At 40.3% G+C, this 17,549-nt stretch overlaps 1 protein-coding gene across 3 annotated transcripts in view; it reads right to left on the bottom strand.

The window, feature by feature from the left end:
* Positions 1-17,549, bottom strand: part of MCF2 (MCF.2 cell line derived transforming sequence) — an 830,978-nt gene that overhangs the window by 408,251 nt on the left and 405,178 nt on the right. For all 3 annotated transcript variants that reach the window (XM_085607961.1, XM_085607960.1, XM_085607962.1), the window contains one exon: positions 3,006-3,122. In XM_085607961.1, coding sequence (XP_085464087.1) covers positions 3,006-3,122 — 117 coding nt within the window. The remainder of the gene's footprint in view (positions 1-3,005; positions 3,123-17,549) is intronic.

Genomic DNA, 17,549 nt, shown 5'->3' with positions numbered 1-17,549 from the left:
ACTCTTTACACTGCCTACACAGTTTTAGTTCCTTTGACTGCTCTCTCTTGAATTAGAGTTTGCACAGAAATACACAGCTTTTGCATACTTAACTGTGTCCTATGCAACTGTGTGACCTGTTCTATGTTTCTTCCCCCTGAACTATGTACTTTGAGTGATGAAACCAGACCAGAGCACGCTCTCAATTGGTAAAGCGTTGTATTTTTCTTTGGATATAATGGTGATCCGTGAACCAGTGTCAACTAAGATTATGATGTCATGATGATTCACAAGCATGGTGCATTTTGGTTGATCACAAGTGTTACATTTATCAAGGATGACCATCAACAGGACATGCTCTTCTAAGCTCTCCTCGTCTTCGGTGTCATCTTTGTCATCATTCTTTATTGCAAATACCTCTTTTGGACAACTATTAGCACAGCACACCTTGGCAAAGTGGTCTTTGTTCCCCCACTTGCGGCATTCCCTTCCAAGTGCGGCACAGTTTTTATAAGACACCAAATGGCTGCCAAATCCACAACATTAACATTCCCTATGGTTAGATTTGTCTGGTCTGAAACCATTGACTGTACTTCTTGGTTTGCCACTATCATGTCTGGGTTGTGTATTAGCGTGCACAAGATTCACCTCTTTGTCACATTCTTCTGGTTTCTTGAGGGTTTTCACACTCTTTGCAGAACACTCAATACTTTTAATGTTGCCAGGGAATTTGCAAAGGCTTCGATTTTTGTGGCACAGTAACTTGTCCTGAGCCTTGATACATGTGGTGTTCATGACCACTTGGTCACAAATCATTTCGGCCGTAATGCCAAATGCACAGGATGATGCCAATATGTATAATGTTGCAGCACATCCCTCGACTGTGTTACCTGCAGCTTGGTATCCATAATAAAAGTTCTGGCGTTCTATTATGATGCTGTCCCTGGTATCCAAATGTTCCTCTATTCTTTTCCAGGCCTCTATGCAGAGGTCTGAGTGTCCATCCTCTTCTGGTTTTTCAACAGGTGCTTCAATATCAAATAGCCATCTGCCCTCAGCACACAAGCAGTGATCAAGCAGGATCTGTTTTCGTTGGGTGCTATACTATGTTCCATCAATGACCACCGAGTACATCTCAAAGCTCCTGATCCAATGACTGCAACAACCTCTGGTTGACCCAGGCCCTTCCATGAAGGTTGCTGGCATAGCCCAGCTACGCTGCGCAAGAAAGAAGAAATAAGGAGAGACTTGGCGAGCTTGCTGTTCAATTATGTGGTGATCCTGTGAGATGTAGGTAACCAGGCTACATGGAGAAAGTTAAAATGGTATAGTGGGGCAGCATGTAATTGTACATGCTTAATCTATTGGAATGGGTCCTTGAGTACAACAAATACGAGCTGAAGATTCTCCTTATTCCAGAATTTGACGTAAGAGTTCATGAGTGCTTTAAATGTAGAGGCACAATGCTTTACCCCTGCGTGGGTGCGATACTCTTGACCTGAATCTGCCCAAGGCCTGGACAAGCGATGGCAAGAGGCATTGACAGGAGTGAGGCTATGCCTAGGTCATGGTTGAGAGTAGCAGCAATTGCTGGAAAAGGTGGAACTCAGATGAGAGGAGAGGATGACTCAGAAAGACATTACTGAGCAAGGAGTCCCACTTTTTGTGATTTGGTTGCTAAGGAAGAATTTAGAAAGTGCTGATAAACCGAGGCCACAGTGTTTGACAACTGTTTCCTAATCTTTTTTTGTGTAGATGTCCATGGAAGACCTTCGCTTTCCATCATAAGAAAGTTTTTTTTTATTCCAATAAACAAAACAGATCTCACTGTAAGTTAATGTTTACCACAAATGCATCCATTACTCAATTTTCATAAATGCCAATCATCAATTAATGTAGCAAATATAATTATACGAAACTATGCCATCTGTGTAGGACTGTGACAAAAGTACTTGAATATTCCAGGGTTTTAGTCCAGTAAGAACTGGTACAGAATCTAGGCTGTCCAGTGAAGCACTCTGCAAAAGACGCTGTGGGAAAAACAGTGCAGCAGGGAGGAACTCCACACAACACACATATGTACATGAATTATTCCAATATTTCAATGTGTTGCAAAGTACACAAGAGCACTATTCCACAACTGGCACAAATCATTTATGTACCCGTAAGAGAATTATAGGCTGCACTCAGTCTCATTTTTCGGGGCTGAATAGGGTGAAGAGTATAGAGATAATCAAGCTCTAAATGCAGCACATTCCCCATTTAAAGACTGGAGCACCAAAATCAGCCATAGCAAAAATGCTCAAATCAGTCCCACTTCTCATAATTCTATCTGTTACCATCCCTCCTCTCTCTATTTCTTCTCTCCACCTCCCTCCTTCTCTCTTTTTCTCCCTTAAAAGTCCCCCCTGTGCTTGCTGCATTTAACCTTGGAGACCTGCAGAAAGTGACAGAGGGAAATGCAGCTGCTTTCAAAACCAGCCTCCAACAGCTCCAGCCCACCAGAGAAATGTCAGATTGAATAAAAGGACAGACCGTTTCTGCCATTGTCTTACAGCCTACCAGGAGATTTCCTTTGGTCCTTTTTTCATAGTTTAGTCATGACCGCACCTGGTCATATTCGCTCATCATATTCTGACTTCAATTGTGTCGAAAGCTGCTAGAAAAAGATGTTCATCCCTGACAGCCATTTTAAATACAGCCACCCTTCAATCACTGACTTACTGACTCATAAAGCAAATAAATTGTTCAATATTTAGGAAAAAGCAAATAAAAGTTGCTAATATGATTGCCTTCTGACAACCAACATTCAACAATGAAGCCGAGTGCCTGCCTTGATAGAACTTAGTTTGGTAAAGTTTTATGAGGTAGCAGGTACGTCATTGTTTTGTTCCACCAGCAAAAAGCTGTTCTTGTATTGGCAAAACCAGCACAAAAACAGAATCGGAGGGTGAAACAATTACAGGGCAGCATGAATAAAATGCATATTATAGCATAACAATCTAAAACAAACTAAAATTACATACAGTTCTGAAGATAACCCAATCACTGTGGCAGTACTCAAGGGTGCCTCCAAATTCTGTTGTTAATTGCTTCTCATCAATATACTTCAGCAAATCTGCAACAGAGCTGAGCATTACCACCTAAAGAAGAAAGAAAGAAAGAACCCAGTTGTATTTCACATTTTCCTCCAAACCTCAGAGATGTTTCCAAGTACACAAGGGATTAAACAACAAGGAATAAATGCATCCCCCCCAAATAATGGACATCGCCTAATCAGAGACATTGGACATTTGCTACTAGTCTTTGCACACTTCCCTCACAATGAACACTCCTTGTTTATACTGTACTTTCATTATAGATGTCTTTGATTTCATCGAACAATAAGAGTATCATTTTTGAGAAACCATTTAATCTTACTGAATCGAAAATTTCAATATGAAAGGCATTTATGAAAAACCAGTTCACAAAGCGTCTTTTTTTTTTAGGAACTGCCTTGTATATGTTTTATATGTATAGGTGCATTTACTATAAAAAATGATTTCTCCATATTGGGTTTCCTTCCCATGTCCAACAGCTGGGTGATGTTTCTTTTTTTATAGCTGCTCTTGGAGATTACACCTGCAACCTCTTTCCTGCTTTCTAAATCACTTCATGTACCTTCTCATTTAATACTCCTTCTATGCCATAGTTGAGAAACTGACATGAGCAGCAAGGGCCTTGGTGGGGGAAGAAAATATAGACCAGATAGAGAGCTAAACTAGTTAATAAACATTTATGAGCTAATCACATCTGGAGAGTATATGCAATGACCAAAACTCAGGAAATACTTGGGGGGTGTGGCTATGATGCTGAAGGGCTAGTGTGGAACTTTCAAAATGGGACTGTGCTGCTTTAATTCTCAAAGCAACTGTGTTGGCTTTTTGAATGAGAGCACATGCTGCATGTGGCCGGTATGGTCTAGGGAGAAAGCAGAGCGCATTCTTAATAATGGGAAAGATATTTTTCCATTCCTTCTTCTTATGATGCTCCACTCTAAATGTCTTCCTTAGCTGTGGATCAGATTTTGTGTATTGCTTCAACAGTGCAACATAATTCCTAGAAACTGTCAAGATAGTTTGTTTCATAATATGAAATTTGATTCCCAGAGACCCGCTCTTGTTTTTCATTACCATCTTCTATTTTGTGAAGTTGTCACCCGGGTTTTTCTAATCAGCACAATGACTTAATATTTTCATAAGAGTCTTTGGTTGATTTAGATTTTTTTGCTTCTTGCTTCATGCTCTAGAGGACAGCGCTCATGATCAAGTGCTTTTGTCATACTATTACGGTTCAATTTGTGTTTTACTATTTTGTTCTACGTCTCTCAAAATAGGTACCATATTTAAGTCACCTCTGTATTGGATTAAACACTGATAGCTGTAATAACTTTGTGTGCTAAACTAGGTGGAAGCTTAACTTGTATGCAAATTCCACTCCCATGTATAAAGTACATCTATTTTTTTATCCTCTGGTACTTTTTTCATTCAAGTTCTTCCTCCCTACTGGGAGGTTGGTGTCTCCAGTATAGGAAAACCAAGAGCATTAAAGCTTTCCCTTAAAGTCTTCTTTCCTTCTTACACAATATTCTTGACCCAGTAACTATTGAGAGTAGTTCAACATAATGGCAGACACCGACCTCCAACATATCTTGCCTTTGTAATTCCCAAACCTGTATCATCAATGGAAGCTTCAAACTCAAGTACTGCTAATAAGAGACTTAAACAGACCATTCCTTATCCTGATAAGTTAACTTATCTGATTTTGTAGGAGATTCTCTTGGAGAAAATTAGGGCTCTTCGACCACATGAGGATGTACCCAAAACAAGGCTCCAAGCACTAGATGAAAAGTGGTCTTACATGGACAGAAGGGTCTCAGAAGTGGAACAGATTGTCAAGAACTTATGAGATACATCTACTGACATTTGTCTGATGCTTTGAAAGACACACAGAAGATTCGGAGAATAGGAATAGATATAATAATCTAAGAATGTATGATCTCCCTCAAGAAGTTGAAGAGAATGATCTAATTTTATTTTCCCCAAAATATTAGATGTGCCAAGGTCTACTTCATTGAATGACTTGAGGGCTCATAGACTTGGAAAAAATAACATGCCTTTCTTTCTCCGTGAAACCTAGTAGTGTCATTATTTATGTCTTGAATTCACAAATCTTCTCAATGTCATCAATGAAGCAAAAGCGAAGAAACAACTCATGGTCAGGAATGAAACTTTCTTCACAAAAGATGAGCCGAAAGCTGTAATGGATTGCAGGAAAGAGTTTTTAGATCTTCAGCCAGGACCATGAAGGCTCACTTTGGTTTCATTCACCCTTGTTCCTTCAAAATTACTTACAGGGACAAAACTGTTAGATTAGATTATCCTAGAGCATAAAAAAAAATTGCTGATTGTAGAGTAGAGGTTATGTTATGGATACTTCTAGATGTGTCTATCTTCAAAAACCTAAATTGTCTTTTTTTATCTTTTGTTTATTTGTTGTATATGTAATGTTGAGCAATTCACTTATGATTTGTTTTCTTCTCTCATTTCAGGTCTTGCAATTTTGTTTTGTTTGCCGTAATATGATGTATTATACTTTTCCTCATCATCCAACTTGTTTTCTCCTTGGATGTGTTATCTTCGTCATGTACATTCCCCATTCCCAGTGTCTCTGTTCCCATGAAGGTATGTTTTGCAGTCACCATGTGTTTTGCTTTTTCAGTCTATTTTACCTTTTTTCTCCTCATGTACTGTCCCTTTCTTGTGCTCCCTTTCTCCTAACACTCTTCTATTTCCCACTTTTTTCTCTCTTTTGACTTTCACTGTTCTTCATTATTTAAAATTATTGTATCATTATTAGCTAAAAGTAGAACCTTTATTATGTATCGGTGTTTTACAGTTACTATATTTCATGATTTCTACTCAGAATGTTAATGCTTTAAACTACCCTATCAAACGACAGTCTTACCCCACCTTGCCAAGCTTAAACTGGATTTGGTCCTAATACAACAAACACATCTAACAGAGACAGAAGAATATAAGCTGGAAAGGTGTTGGGTAGATAAAGATCTAGTTTTCCCAACTTCAAATAAAAAAAATGGATCAGATATTATTGGTATTAAACACTTCGATATTACAATTAAATCCCAAGATTCCGGTGCTGAAGGTTGGTAGATTGCTGCTCAATTACTGGTTATTAAAATTCCAATTACTATTTTTAATGTCTGTGGTCCTATACAAGTGGATTATAATTGTAGGGCTAATGTTACAAAAAAGCATTCAAATTTGTTGATCAATATTTCATCTTGGGGGTGATTGCAGTCAAATTATAGATTTTATTTTAAATAGACACTCCCTAGGTAAATGTATATCTTATAAGGTGCATAAACTATTTTTGTCTACTACGGTTCAGAAAGCATTAGTGGCTTTAAGGAGGTTACGTCACCCTACTGTAAGGAAATCTCTTTCTATTCCCCTGCTTATCGTTTTCAGGTTGTATCATATATCTCCCAGTAAACAATTAGTCCAAAGCATGATTAGTTTAAAAAATGAATCCATTTTGAGTTCAGATCTAGCCTCAATGCTCACAGATTTGGATTTGGTTTCTATTCATACACATTTTACCACATGGATTTTTAATAATTACTTGCTAAATGATCCTATCTTTTCCAGTGAATTTCAAACATTTTTGTTTGAATTGTGTGATACATATAAAGACACTGGGTTATCAATTCAACTTATTTGGGATACCTTTAAAGCAGCAGCCTGTGGCTTCATATATAATTTTGTCTCCAAGAAGAAAAAACAATCTGAAAATGACTACAATATCTTGATGAATAAAATTAAAACGTTGAAACATCAATTTTATTATTCTAATAAAAAAGATATTTGAAGTAAGCTGGTTATTGCAAACTTCAATTTATTAAGGTTTCTACAGATAGTGCTCCCCTTCTTTCTGTTAAAGAGTAGTGCAAGATTGTATGGTGGCAATAATGAAGCTGGGAAATTACTGGCAAATTATCTGAAAGCAAGGAAGGAATAAACAAAAATTGTTAAATATCCAGGGAACTAAAATTTATAAAGATCTGAACTTTCTTTTTTTTAAACTAACATTTTTAATGAAGTTGTGTATGCCCTTTAAGTAGCTACTTGTGATACTGATATTAATACTCATTTAAACTCAATTGAAAAATGCAAAGACATAATCTGTTTATTTCCCTATTGGAATAGGATCTATCCCCTGACCAAATAACTAAGGCAGTTGATGGGCAATAAAAAAGTAATACCTTCGGTCCTGAAGGTTGTTCCATTGAATTTTTACTCGCATTTATCCATTTCTTTTGGCCAAAGCTCTTTGATCTATTTTAATGGTTATCCTCTACTGATTCATAAGGCAGTTCTGTTCAAAAAGCTGTGATTTGTTTAATTCCTAAAGAGAGCAAGAACGTTGCTTTATGCAAGATTTACAGACCTGACTCATTAATGACCACAGATTGTATAATATTTGTGAAGATCTGGTCAATGGATTGGCTTCCTTTTTAACTAAACGTGTTGGCAGTGAACAATCAGGTTTTGAAATGCTAGATTGCCCTCAGATAACGCAAGTTAATGTTTTAATGACTTAAGCAATTGTTCTGATCTTAAGGATCCTATAGCTTCTATAACTATTGACACTGAGAAAGATTTTTACAGACTGGAAAGGAATTCTATGCTTAAATCTCTGCAATTACATTGTTTTAGCACCAAAATGGTTGAGATAATCTCATTACTTTATACCTCTCCAACAGCTTCTCTATTAGTTAATGGCAAGATCTCCAATTATCGTTCCTTGACGACTGCCCTTTATCTCCACTTTTATTTCTCTTGGTCATAGAGCCTTTCCCATATGAAATTAGGAATAACAGAGGGCTTACTAGTTGTCAACATGGGGATAATCAGATAAAATTATTAACTTATGCTAATGACATCCTACTTTTTGTTTCCGGTCCTGAGAAGTCTATACCATCTGTCTTTAGTGAACTTTTTGCTTCTTCATTGCTTTCGTCGTAGAATGCCAATGTTAATAAAACTGAAATCCTCCCTTTAAATAAATATTGTACCAGACAAATGTTTCTGTCCTCTGGTTTCATTTAGAACTCATCAAAAATAAAGTATATAGGAGTATGTTTCAATAATTCAATTAGAAAAACAGTAAACTTGAATATGAAAAATGTCCTTCATTATTCCAACTCGTTGGTCTCTAGATGGAATCCCCTATATCTGTCTTGGTGAGTAGACTGGATTCAATTAAGACAATCTAATCTCCTACTAGTTTATATATTATCTACATGATCCTAGTAAATATTCCTTTCTTTCATTTCAGAAAAATTGACTTTCTACTGTCCAAATATGTATGGAATTAAAAAAAAACTAGAATACATTTAGCTAGAAGCAAATTGATTAATCTATAGGCAGGTGTACATTTTTCTGACTTCCGGATATATCACAAAGCATTTTGCTTAAGATAAACATGTTTTTGCATTCCAAAGGAAAGTACGCAATTTACTCAGTTATGGATAGATTTGGAAAATAGTTGCTTTCTTCTTTTTCTTTCAAGGAGTTCATTTGTTTCTCCATGAGACCACTCTCCTCTCTCAGTCGATCATTCCTAGTTTTAAGTTTACTTGTAAATGTTTGAGGTCTTATTTATTTTTTGGTGATTCCCAATAAAAGATTCTCTTAAATCATCAGTCTGGAATAACCAGTATGTTAAAATCAGTAAACCATCTATCCTCTGGAACACATGGAATCAAAGAGGTGTATTGTGAATTCATCAATTCTTTGTTGGTTCTTTGCCTTTGTTCTTTTCAAAGTTTCAGGTGAAATTTAGTTGTCCTGACTCCTTTAGGAATATGTTTGTGTCTTATTATAAACTTACTTTCAGAAGTTTATGTGTTGTTGATGGCAATAATGCATTACTTCAGATTTTATTGTTCAATCCTAAAGTTTCTGTTTTTACGTAAATGCTTAATTGCTAGTGCTACTCTTGGATCTTAATCTAGGGTTGAAACCCTATGGACACAGATGTAAACGTTTCTTGCACTAATACCTTTAGGAACAAACTTTGGTTAAAATGGTATAAAACCTTGAAAGCTGTGAATGCTACTCAACCTTTGTTTTTTTATACATAATTGGACACTTCTACAAGCTCAAAAAGTGATGAGAATGGTTGTTGGTATGATTATTGTTATAGTGATAAAATGCCTGTTTCTTTATGCCCTAATGTTTTTACTTTTGGCATACACTATGGATTTAGAGTAATGTAATTTTTCAGGTAACATCCTCTTCATTCTGAATCTTTTCCTCTGTAGTTTGGCTGATAAACGGTTTTCTTACAGTTCTTTAAAGGCATGGTGGTATTTGGTTTCTTTCAATCATGGATGAGATGGAAAATATGTTACTACTGGTTCTTTAATTTAAAAAAGAATTAATTGTTGTTATATTATTGTACCTCATTAAGGGTAGTCCGTTTATCACTACTGAGAGTATTAATGGGGAAATTCTTTTTTCATAACCAACTTTATTGAAAGTTTTGCGGCAAACCGCAGAATAACAGTATAATTGTGGATCAGTGTACAAGCACTGCATAGTAGCAAGCTCAGACATCAATAGTGTATAACATTGCTTTGTCATACTGATAAGCCATAATAGTCTTACCATTTCCCCATATGCGCTCATGTTTTTTCAGACAGTAACAGGCCTCAAAAATTTGCTTCCCCTGGTGTGCACACCAGTCCTCTCCTGCACACCAACCCCTAATAGTCAGTGGCTTTTGTTGTTTCCAGACTCAGGCCACATCCCGCTGGCAACCAAACAAGCTGTCCCCAGAAAAGCTCGTTCAGCCCTAGGACACCTCACCTCCTCCATTAGCCTCAGTAACACAACACAGGGCGTCAACTCCAGGGGACGGCCCGTGACAGTATACAGTATTTGACTCACCTCCTCCCTAAAGGGCCTCAGTACCAGGCACTCGCAAGCAACGTGGAAAAAGTGTGTAGAACGCGCACACTGTTCATACATCGGAGCGTATATGTTGTATGTGTCTAGGGTGTGGTACATCGCGTGTAGGTAGTTATACTGTACCATATGCAGCCGCACCAAAATCACCAGCTCCCTAGGTGCAATGCAAGCCTCCCTCCCTGTTGTCCTTATCCAGGTCTCCCACCCAGGACGTCCACCTCTGTCTTACCCTCTTAAGACCGTCTGGGGCATGGAATACTAAGAAGTGTTAGAGCACAGATCTGGCCCCTTTACCTAGCCACCCTAAGAAGATTTTCACCTGCAACAGATTGTATTCTGGCAGGGATTCGCTCAGGAGCTTGTGAGCCAACAAGGCATGGCACAGTTGGAGATATCGAAAAAACTGTGAATTAGACAGGAAGTACTTAGCTTTTAGTTTCTGTAAGGACAATGTCCCCCCCCCCCCGTCGTAGACATCTCCCAAGTAAGAGATCCCATGGCAGAAAACAGTCGAGTGACAAAAGCTAGCCAAGCAATGTTACGTGCCGTAGAGGGGTCATCTCGGTTAAGGGATGGTCCTAACCAATAAGGCAAAGGGCCGTCCTCCAACAGAGGAAGGATACCTGTGTGCAGGAAGACAGTGTACCCCATATAGGAGATCGAGCAACCATATATACTCAGTGAGTAGATCTTTACCGATAAGACAGGTCATACCACCCCCCGGTGAACCAGTCATTAATCGGCACCCATTGCGATCTTCGCAATGGGTGAAATGCCACCCTGTTTCGATCCCCAGCCCACAACAGGTTAGTAATTTTAGTGGTCACAGTGCAAAACCATTTGCGGGGAATGCAATAAGGATAATACGTACAAATAATGCAGGAGGCACACCATTTCGAAAAGGGCTGTGCGTCCAATAGGATTTAATGGCAGCTTGGCCCAGCAGCCAAGATCCTGATCAAGCCGTTGGTCCAGTCCCGGGAAATTGAGGCCCCATGCCAAATCCGGCATGGAAGACACGTGCAAATATTTAAAGGGGTTCTGCTGATTGTTATGCACCAGACACACCCTATGGCATCCCCCTTTACCTCAACCAAACAAAATTTGTTAGATTAACCTGGAGACCAGACGCCTCACCATACAGCCGGTATCAAGCAGCTGGGCCCCAAATGCTGCGTCTCTCTCAAGAACAGAAGCATATCGTCCACATATAGTGCCACACGGACTTCAAAGTCAGCCCGCTCATCAACCAGTCCATAATATAAGCATCACAACGTATCAGCCACGCCAGAGGCTCTATCGCCAATGCAAATAGCAGTGGGGACAGCAGGCACCCCATGCACGTGCCATACTCAATGGGAAATGAAGGAGACAAGACCCAATTCACCTGAACTTGAGTGGTTGGAGAATGGTAGAGAAGCCGAAACTCTCTCCCATACCAACCCAACGAAGAACTCCATCCATAAAAGCCCACAACACTGTATCAAATGCTTTCATAAAATTGACTAGCAAGAGGGCCAGAGCACCATCGTGCTCAGACACTCAGGACAGCACTTAATGGATCCTCCTTATGTAGTGACGCGTACTACTGCCTTACATGAATCCACATTGATCTGGATAGACAAGGTGAGGTAAGGCCCAGCCCAGTCACTAAGCTAACACTTTTGCATAGATCTTGATGTCAATGTTGATCAGCCAAATCAGGCAATAGGAGGAGCATTGGTCCAGAAGAAGACCATCATTGGTTAGGACAACTATGGTAGCGCAGATTCAGTAGGTGGGGAGATAGGATCTCACTGAAGCATTTGCAATACTCATTAGGATACCCATCTCGGCCGGCTTGCAACCCCGACAACGCTGCATTTACTTCCTCAATGGTTAGGGTTAGGTCCAATTCTTGGGCCATGACACTGGGTATAGTTGGCAGTGGTATGGTGTCCTAAAGGGGGTTAGCGACCACCACAGGTGGCGGAGAAAATCGCAAGTATAACCCCCGGTAAAATTCCACACAGGTCTGGGCAATTACAGGAATCTCCTCCAAGAGACGACTCACTGGGTCCCAAAGCATATTCAGTAGGTCGGAGACATAACGGGTGACCAGCCAGTACAGTAATTTCTATACTTGTCCCCCGAGGCGTACACCCTTTATGTGGAGGCTCTCCAACACTGTTGCGCCTCTCCCAAGGAAACCTGCTGCAATTCAGTGCGTGCTATAGCTAGAAGACGACAAGAATGCTCGGTGGCTCGGTGTCCCGGCGGAGATGAGCTGCCTCCATATGTAGTATCTGGGTTTCCAAGTCAGTCAGGCATGGTAGACGGAGCGCCTCGGCCTGCCGGATTTAACCTTTAATGCGGCCTCTAAAGGATGGTTTATTGCCACTCATAGCGTCGCCGCAGATGACATTGAGCCTACATTCAGCTTGAAAAACTGACGTAATTCCTCCTCGACAAAGGTATCACACTCGCAGCTCTGCAAATACCATGCATTGAATCTCCATGCCGGTCGCAAGACAGTAGATTTAGTTCCCCAGGATAACAACAATGGAGCGTGATCTGAAATACCAAGTGGAAGAATACGTCCCGACTGAACTGAGAGAAGATCCCCAGCCGGTAACCTCATCAAGTCTATGCGGGATTCCACTGCATGCACAGCAGATTAATGGGTGTAAGCCTGCTGAGAGGGGTTCCAGGAGGGCCAGGATTCACAGAGGCTTGGCGAATCTGCCCATGAGGCCAGGCAGGCTGCTCTGAAACACATGGCAGGGTATGGGTTGGAGGAGGCATCCAGGACCGGGTCTGGAAGTGCATTGAAGTCTCCCCCGATCATCGCAGCCACGGCCCGTGCAGTTAAGAGCGATGGGGCCAGGTGGGGGGGGGGGGGGGATTTTGATGGACGAGGGAAAATTATTTATTTATTTAATTTTCCCTCGTAATGGTCTGTTGAAATCCCCCCACCCGGCACACAGCTCCTACCTAAATGGTCCACCACTGGATCATCGTAACGCCCTGATGGAGAGTCAGGATGAAGGATCCCAGTGACTGCAGAGAAGGCAGCAGCTGAGGTGGCAGAACATAACAGGTTGTAAAATTATAATGTTTTGCTTCCAATCGGCCCTCAATACCCACATAGCAGCCCGATTGTCCATGTGGTGTGCTGTAACAGCTAAAGGAAGAGATTTGTGCAGCAATATAGCGACTTCTCTAGAGTGACATGTAAAACCTGAGTGATAAACCCTTTTGTAGCTGAGCCGGCCTAAAAAGGGGCAGTTGGTACCTAATAGATGGGTCTTCTGCAGTAGCACCTGTGGCGTTTGATATATCTCAACACAGCAGAATGTTTAATGCGGTCTAGGTATCCATTCACATTCCAAGAGAGTGCCGTTAACCTGGGAGAGGCAATGACGCTGCCGAAGGAGCCAGGCCTAGTCCCCACCCAACAAGACTGGACGGGAGACCCCAAGGACATATATTGCCATGCCATTGTGAACCAACCATTGTTATCTGCCTTGATGCCGCTTTTAACGTGGAGGAGAAAAGCACTGGTAAAACAGTCAGAGAAAAAGACTAGGCACAAGAACCCAACTAAACAGTCCTTCCCCCCTGGCCACACTTCACCCCAGGAAGAATTTGTCACTCTAATTAGCCAACACCTCTATCTGGGGGAGTGGGGTATGAAGGGAGTGGATAGTAGTACCTCTAGCACCTACAGACTTTGGTTATTTTATGTGAATAGTCACTTTTTGGATACGTTTCGCATAGAGTGTACACTGTTCTTAGTAGATACTTTTTAATACTCTGTGGTGAGTTTCACTGTCTGCTAACAGTCTGGTAAGAGTAAACAGCATCAACAGTACCCACTCTTCTATTTTATATCTACTTTATTTCTCAATGTAGGTTCGGTGACTGTCAGTGGTTTGATACAGGTAGTCTGTCCGTAAAAGAGCATTAGTTATGTAACAGGGCTTTAGTATCTGGAGAAACCATGTTTTCCCTGAACAGCTGTACACAGATTGAACATTGTGTTGTGTGCAGGATAGGTTACCCTTTCATCTCTGGTTCATAGTCAAAATGAACTTGGCTACTTATGAATTGTATGTCATAGGGTCAATGTTGAATGTAACACAAGCTTGCTTTACCTATGCGGGTTGTATGTATGATAGCAGAAAAGATGCATCATTATTCTGAGCTATTGTGCACTTACTTTATAGGTCTAATGCTCTACCCGTTTATAGAGCAATGTGTACAAAAGAATCTTGGATAATGTCATCAAAGAGGCCATTTGGAATGTCATTAGTGATGTCATAGAACATGTCATAAGTGATGTAATATGTGAAGTAATAAGGAGTGCATGGCAGGGGTGAAAGCTATAGCTAGCTCTGCTAACTATAACTGGCTAATTTCTGTGTTTGTTTAGTTCAAAACATTAATGTCACCGACATATTCACCTCACTACAATGTTACTTTAACCTTTGTTTTTTTCGGTGAATATATATACACATATACATATTGTTGATAACTTTGATGCCGTTTAAAGAATCTTCACAAAACTTTTCAAAAAAAGCAGATTCACCTCAGCTCTTTTCTGGAAAGTTTCAGAGTGATCAGTCAAGCAGGGGCAAAGAAAAAGGGGGGTCCGTTAGCCTCTGGCTGGCGCTGGCAGCAGGGATTGCAAATCAAAATATCGCCAGGGGTTGAGGCACCCCACAGCCCCGTCTGTGATGGAGTGGGAAAGAGCCCTAGATTGGTGCCAGCGAGCAGGAGAGACATTGTACGAAAGTAGGGTGTGTGTCAAGAAGTGGGAAAATGTATGGGCACCATGGCGCAAATACAAGGAGTTATAAAAAGGCAGAGACCGGCACTTTGGTTTTATTGGTTAAGCAATGTATGATAAACCCTCAATATATATTTGCCTCCAGTTCCAAATGTTATCTGCTATTGAGATATAGCTCCTTCTATGTCTTAAACGGTGAAGTTATCCCCCTACTCCTGTGAAGTATTATTGTCACGATGTAATTTAGTGATGTACATGCGTATTCATCCATGATTGAAGTGTCTAATGAGCCTGTTTTATTGAAAATTTAAAAATAAAAAAGAAAGCAAATTTCCCTATAGACTTTTGTCAGAAGCGTTTTTAGCAAAAACTGCTAAACAGAATTACACAGAATTTGGCAGGAAGATTAATCTTGGTCCACAGATTGTGATCTTTTTGTGATTTGGTGTAAATCCATGTAGTCGTTTTTGAAAAATTAATGATGAAAAGTATTTGTATATCTGGACGATTTGGTTCAATGGACTCTTGCTTGAATCCCTCAAGTCCAATTTTACAAAACAGAGCCTTCTGATTAGTCCAGTGAGCTTTTTTTCTCTTGGGTTAATGCTCTGATAGGCTGCCAGCAACATGGGAAAGATTTTGCTGTCAGCCATTACAGGATTTAGGGATTTCGCCTCTAACTTTAAAGGACCCAATGGGGGGAAATTAGGATAAATATATAAGAAATCCAGCATTGAAAAGACCCTGGGCTAAATTAAAGAAACTCAATGAGGAAACAGTTTTTCACACCACCACCTGTTTTCAAGAATCTAGCAGGTAAACTACTCAAATTGCTAAAAGACTATTGTAGACACCTTAGATAAGGGAGTTCTGCTAAAAGCAATCAGACATATACCTAGAAAATCAGCACCATGGTTCCCAAAAACCCTAAAAGACGTAAAAAACAAGTGAAGAAAACTCGAGGCAATGGTGGAAATTTTACAGAGACAGTGACAGATCCTTATTAACACTTGCCTACAAGGAATATAAGATAGAAATAAAGTCAGCTAGACCCTCCTTCCTTTCAGCAACTATCCTCGAAGCGACAAATAAATCAAAAAAGTATTTGGTTTGGTAAAAGATTTAACCACTCCTGATTGTATAAAACAATATATTTTGTCCTCACAAGAACTATGTACTAACCTCTCTGACTATTCCCATGACAATATAAAACAGATCATAGCAGATATACAAAACAAGGTCAAACTTAATCAAATGAATGATCCTGACAGCAAGGCCAAAATGCTAGGTCCAAGCCAATCTCAATGGACCTAAAGCTCTTCAACAAAAAATTGAGCTCTATAAGCCCACACGAACCTTAAGATCATCTCATGCCGGCCTAATATCTGTTATCTCCTTCAAAAAGAAATTACTTGGAGGTAGAACCGTACAGGTAAAAGGTGCTCAATTATGAAATGATCTCCCATTCTCCCTGGGTACCTATACCAATCGGTTGAGTTTCAGGAAAAACCTAAAAACTTGACGCTTCTCCAGGAAATAGAAAGGTTAACTTGTTTGAGCAAATCCTATAATAGTTATTTCTCCTCTTTACTGATAGGTTACTAGCGCCAAGATCCCCGTTGGGTGATAGCTGTACTTTCAAATGTCTAATAATAATAATAATTGTGTGACTTTTGTGGTTCACCCTGACAAGGATTGTATTTATTATTTGTGTGGGACTTCCACCCCTCTCAACAAATAACATAATTTCTTACACCTAATATTTAGAATGATATGTCTCTTCAGAAACAGTATACAAAAGATTTCTTTAGTCTACGGTTACTCTTTCCTATAAAAGTAATTTAATATGTATATGACTAAGGGCCTGATTACAAGTTCGGCAGTCCACCAGAACGCCAACCCAGAGGTGGAGGTGCGGTGGTGGTCGGGTACGCCACACTGTTTTGGGACCACTGCAACCGCCATGGAATTTATTTCCTACATACTCCCCATTCACTAGTGTCTGTAATTTGATTCATGCTGTGGTGAGAAATAGCTTTCATGACCGAGATCAATATGCTTGGTCCTCTAGCAAGCAAGATTTAATTTTAGGCCACCCACTGTAAGTTATCTTGGAATGTGCGACAGGGTAATAAGGCAGGAACAGCATATGGCACAAAGATCAGGTTGGGGCTTAGATATACGACATGCTAACATTATTCAGGGTTTTAATGTGAGGAAAGCCTTTGACTGTGGACAATTCTCAGACAATGAATCGTGGCTCTTGAAAGGAAAGGAGCTGACCAGCCCTAAGAACTAGCCAGAGTTGATGTTAAAGATGAGTGCGTTCATTTTCATTTTAATAAAAGAGTTTAGGTTTGAGTTACACTGAGGTTGTGCTGTTTTGAAAGACACCCAGAGCAAGGTTTCAGGGGATTTCTGCCCAGTTTGGGGGGGCAGACAGGGTTTAATTACCCCCATTCTCCCCCGGGTTGCAGAAAGTCCAATATATTTTATGTAGGGGTAGGGGTGGGGGCTGCCCAGTATGGGCATGGCCATGTCTCCATCCCACGTAAATGGGGGAACAGTCTTTCGGCCCTCCTGAGGGGGCAGATGGGGTAATTATTCCTGATCTGCCCCCAGCAAGAAAGAAAGCACTCTAGATGCCAGGGAAAGGTTATTATTATTTTTTCAATATAGGGGGTGGGAGCACCAACTAAATTGGGCAGGTATTTCTGCCCCCTCTGGTGGGGCATATGGGGGTAATTACTCCCTCTGTGTCC

This window comes from Triturus cristatus, chromosome 5_2, assembly GCF_964204655.1.
Source record: "Triturus cristatus chromosome 5_2, aTriCri1.1, whole genome shotgun sequence".
In the NCBI taxonomy this organism is placed as follows: domain Eukaryota; kingdom Metazoa; phylum Chordata; class Amphibia; order Caudata; family Salamandridae; genus Triturus; species Triturus cristatus.
This window is presented reverse-complemented; position numbering and strand designations above follow the sequence as displayed.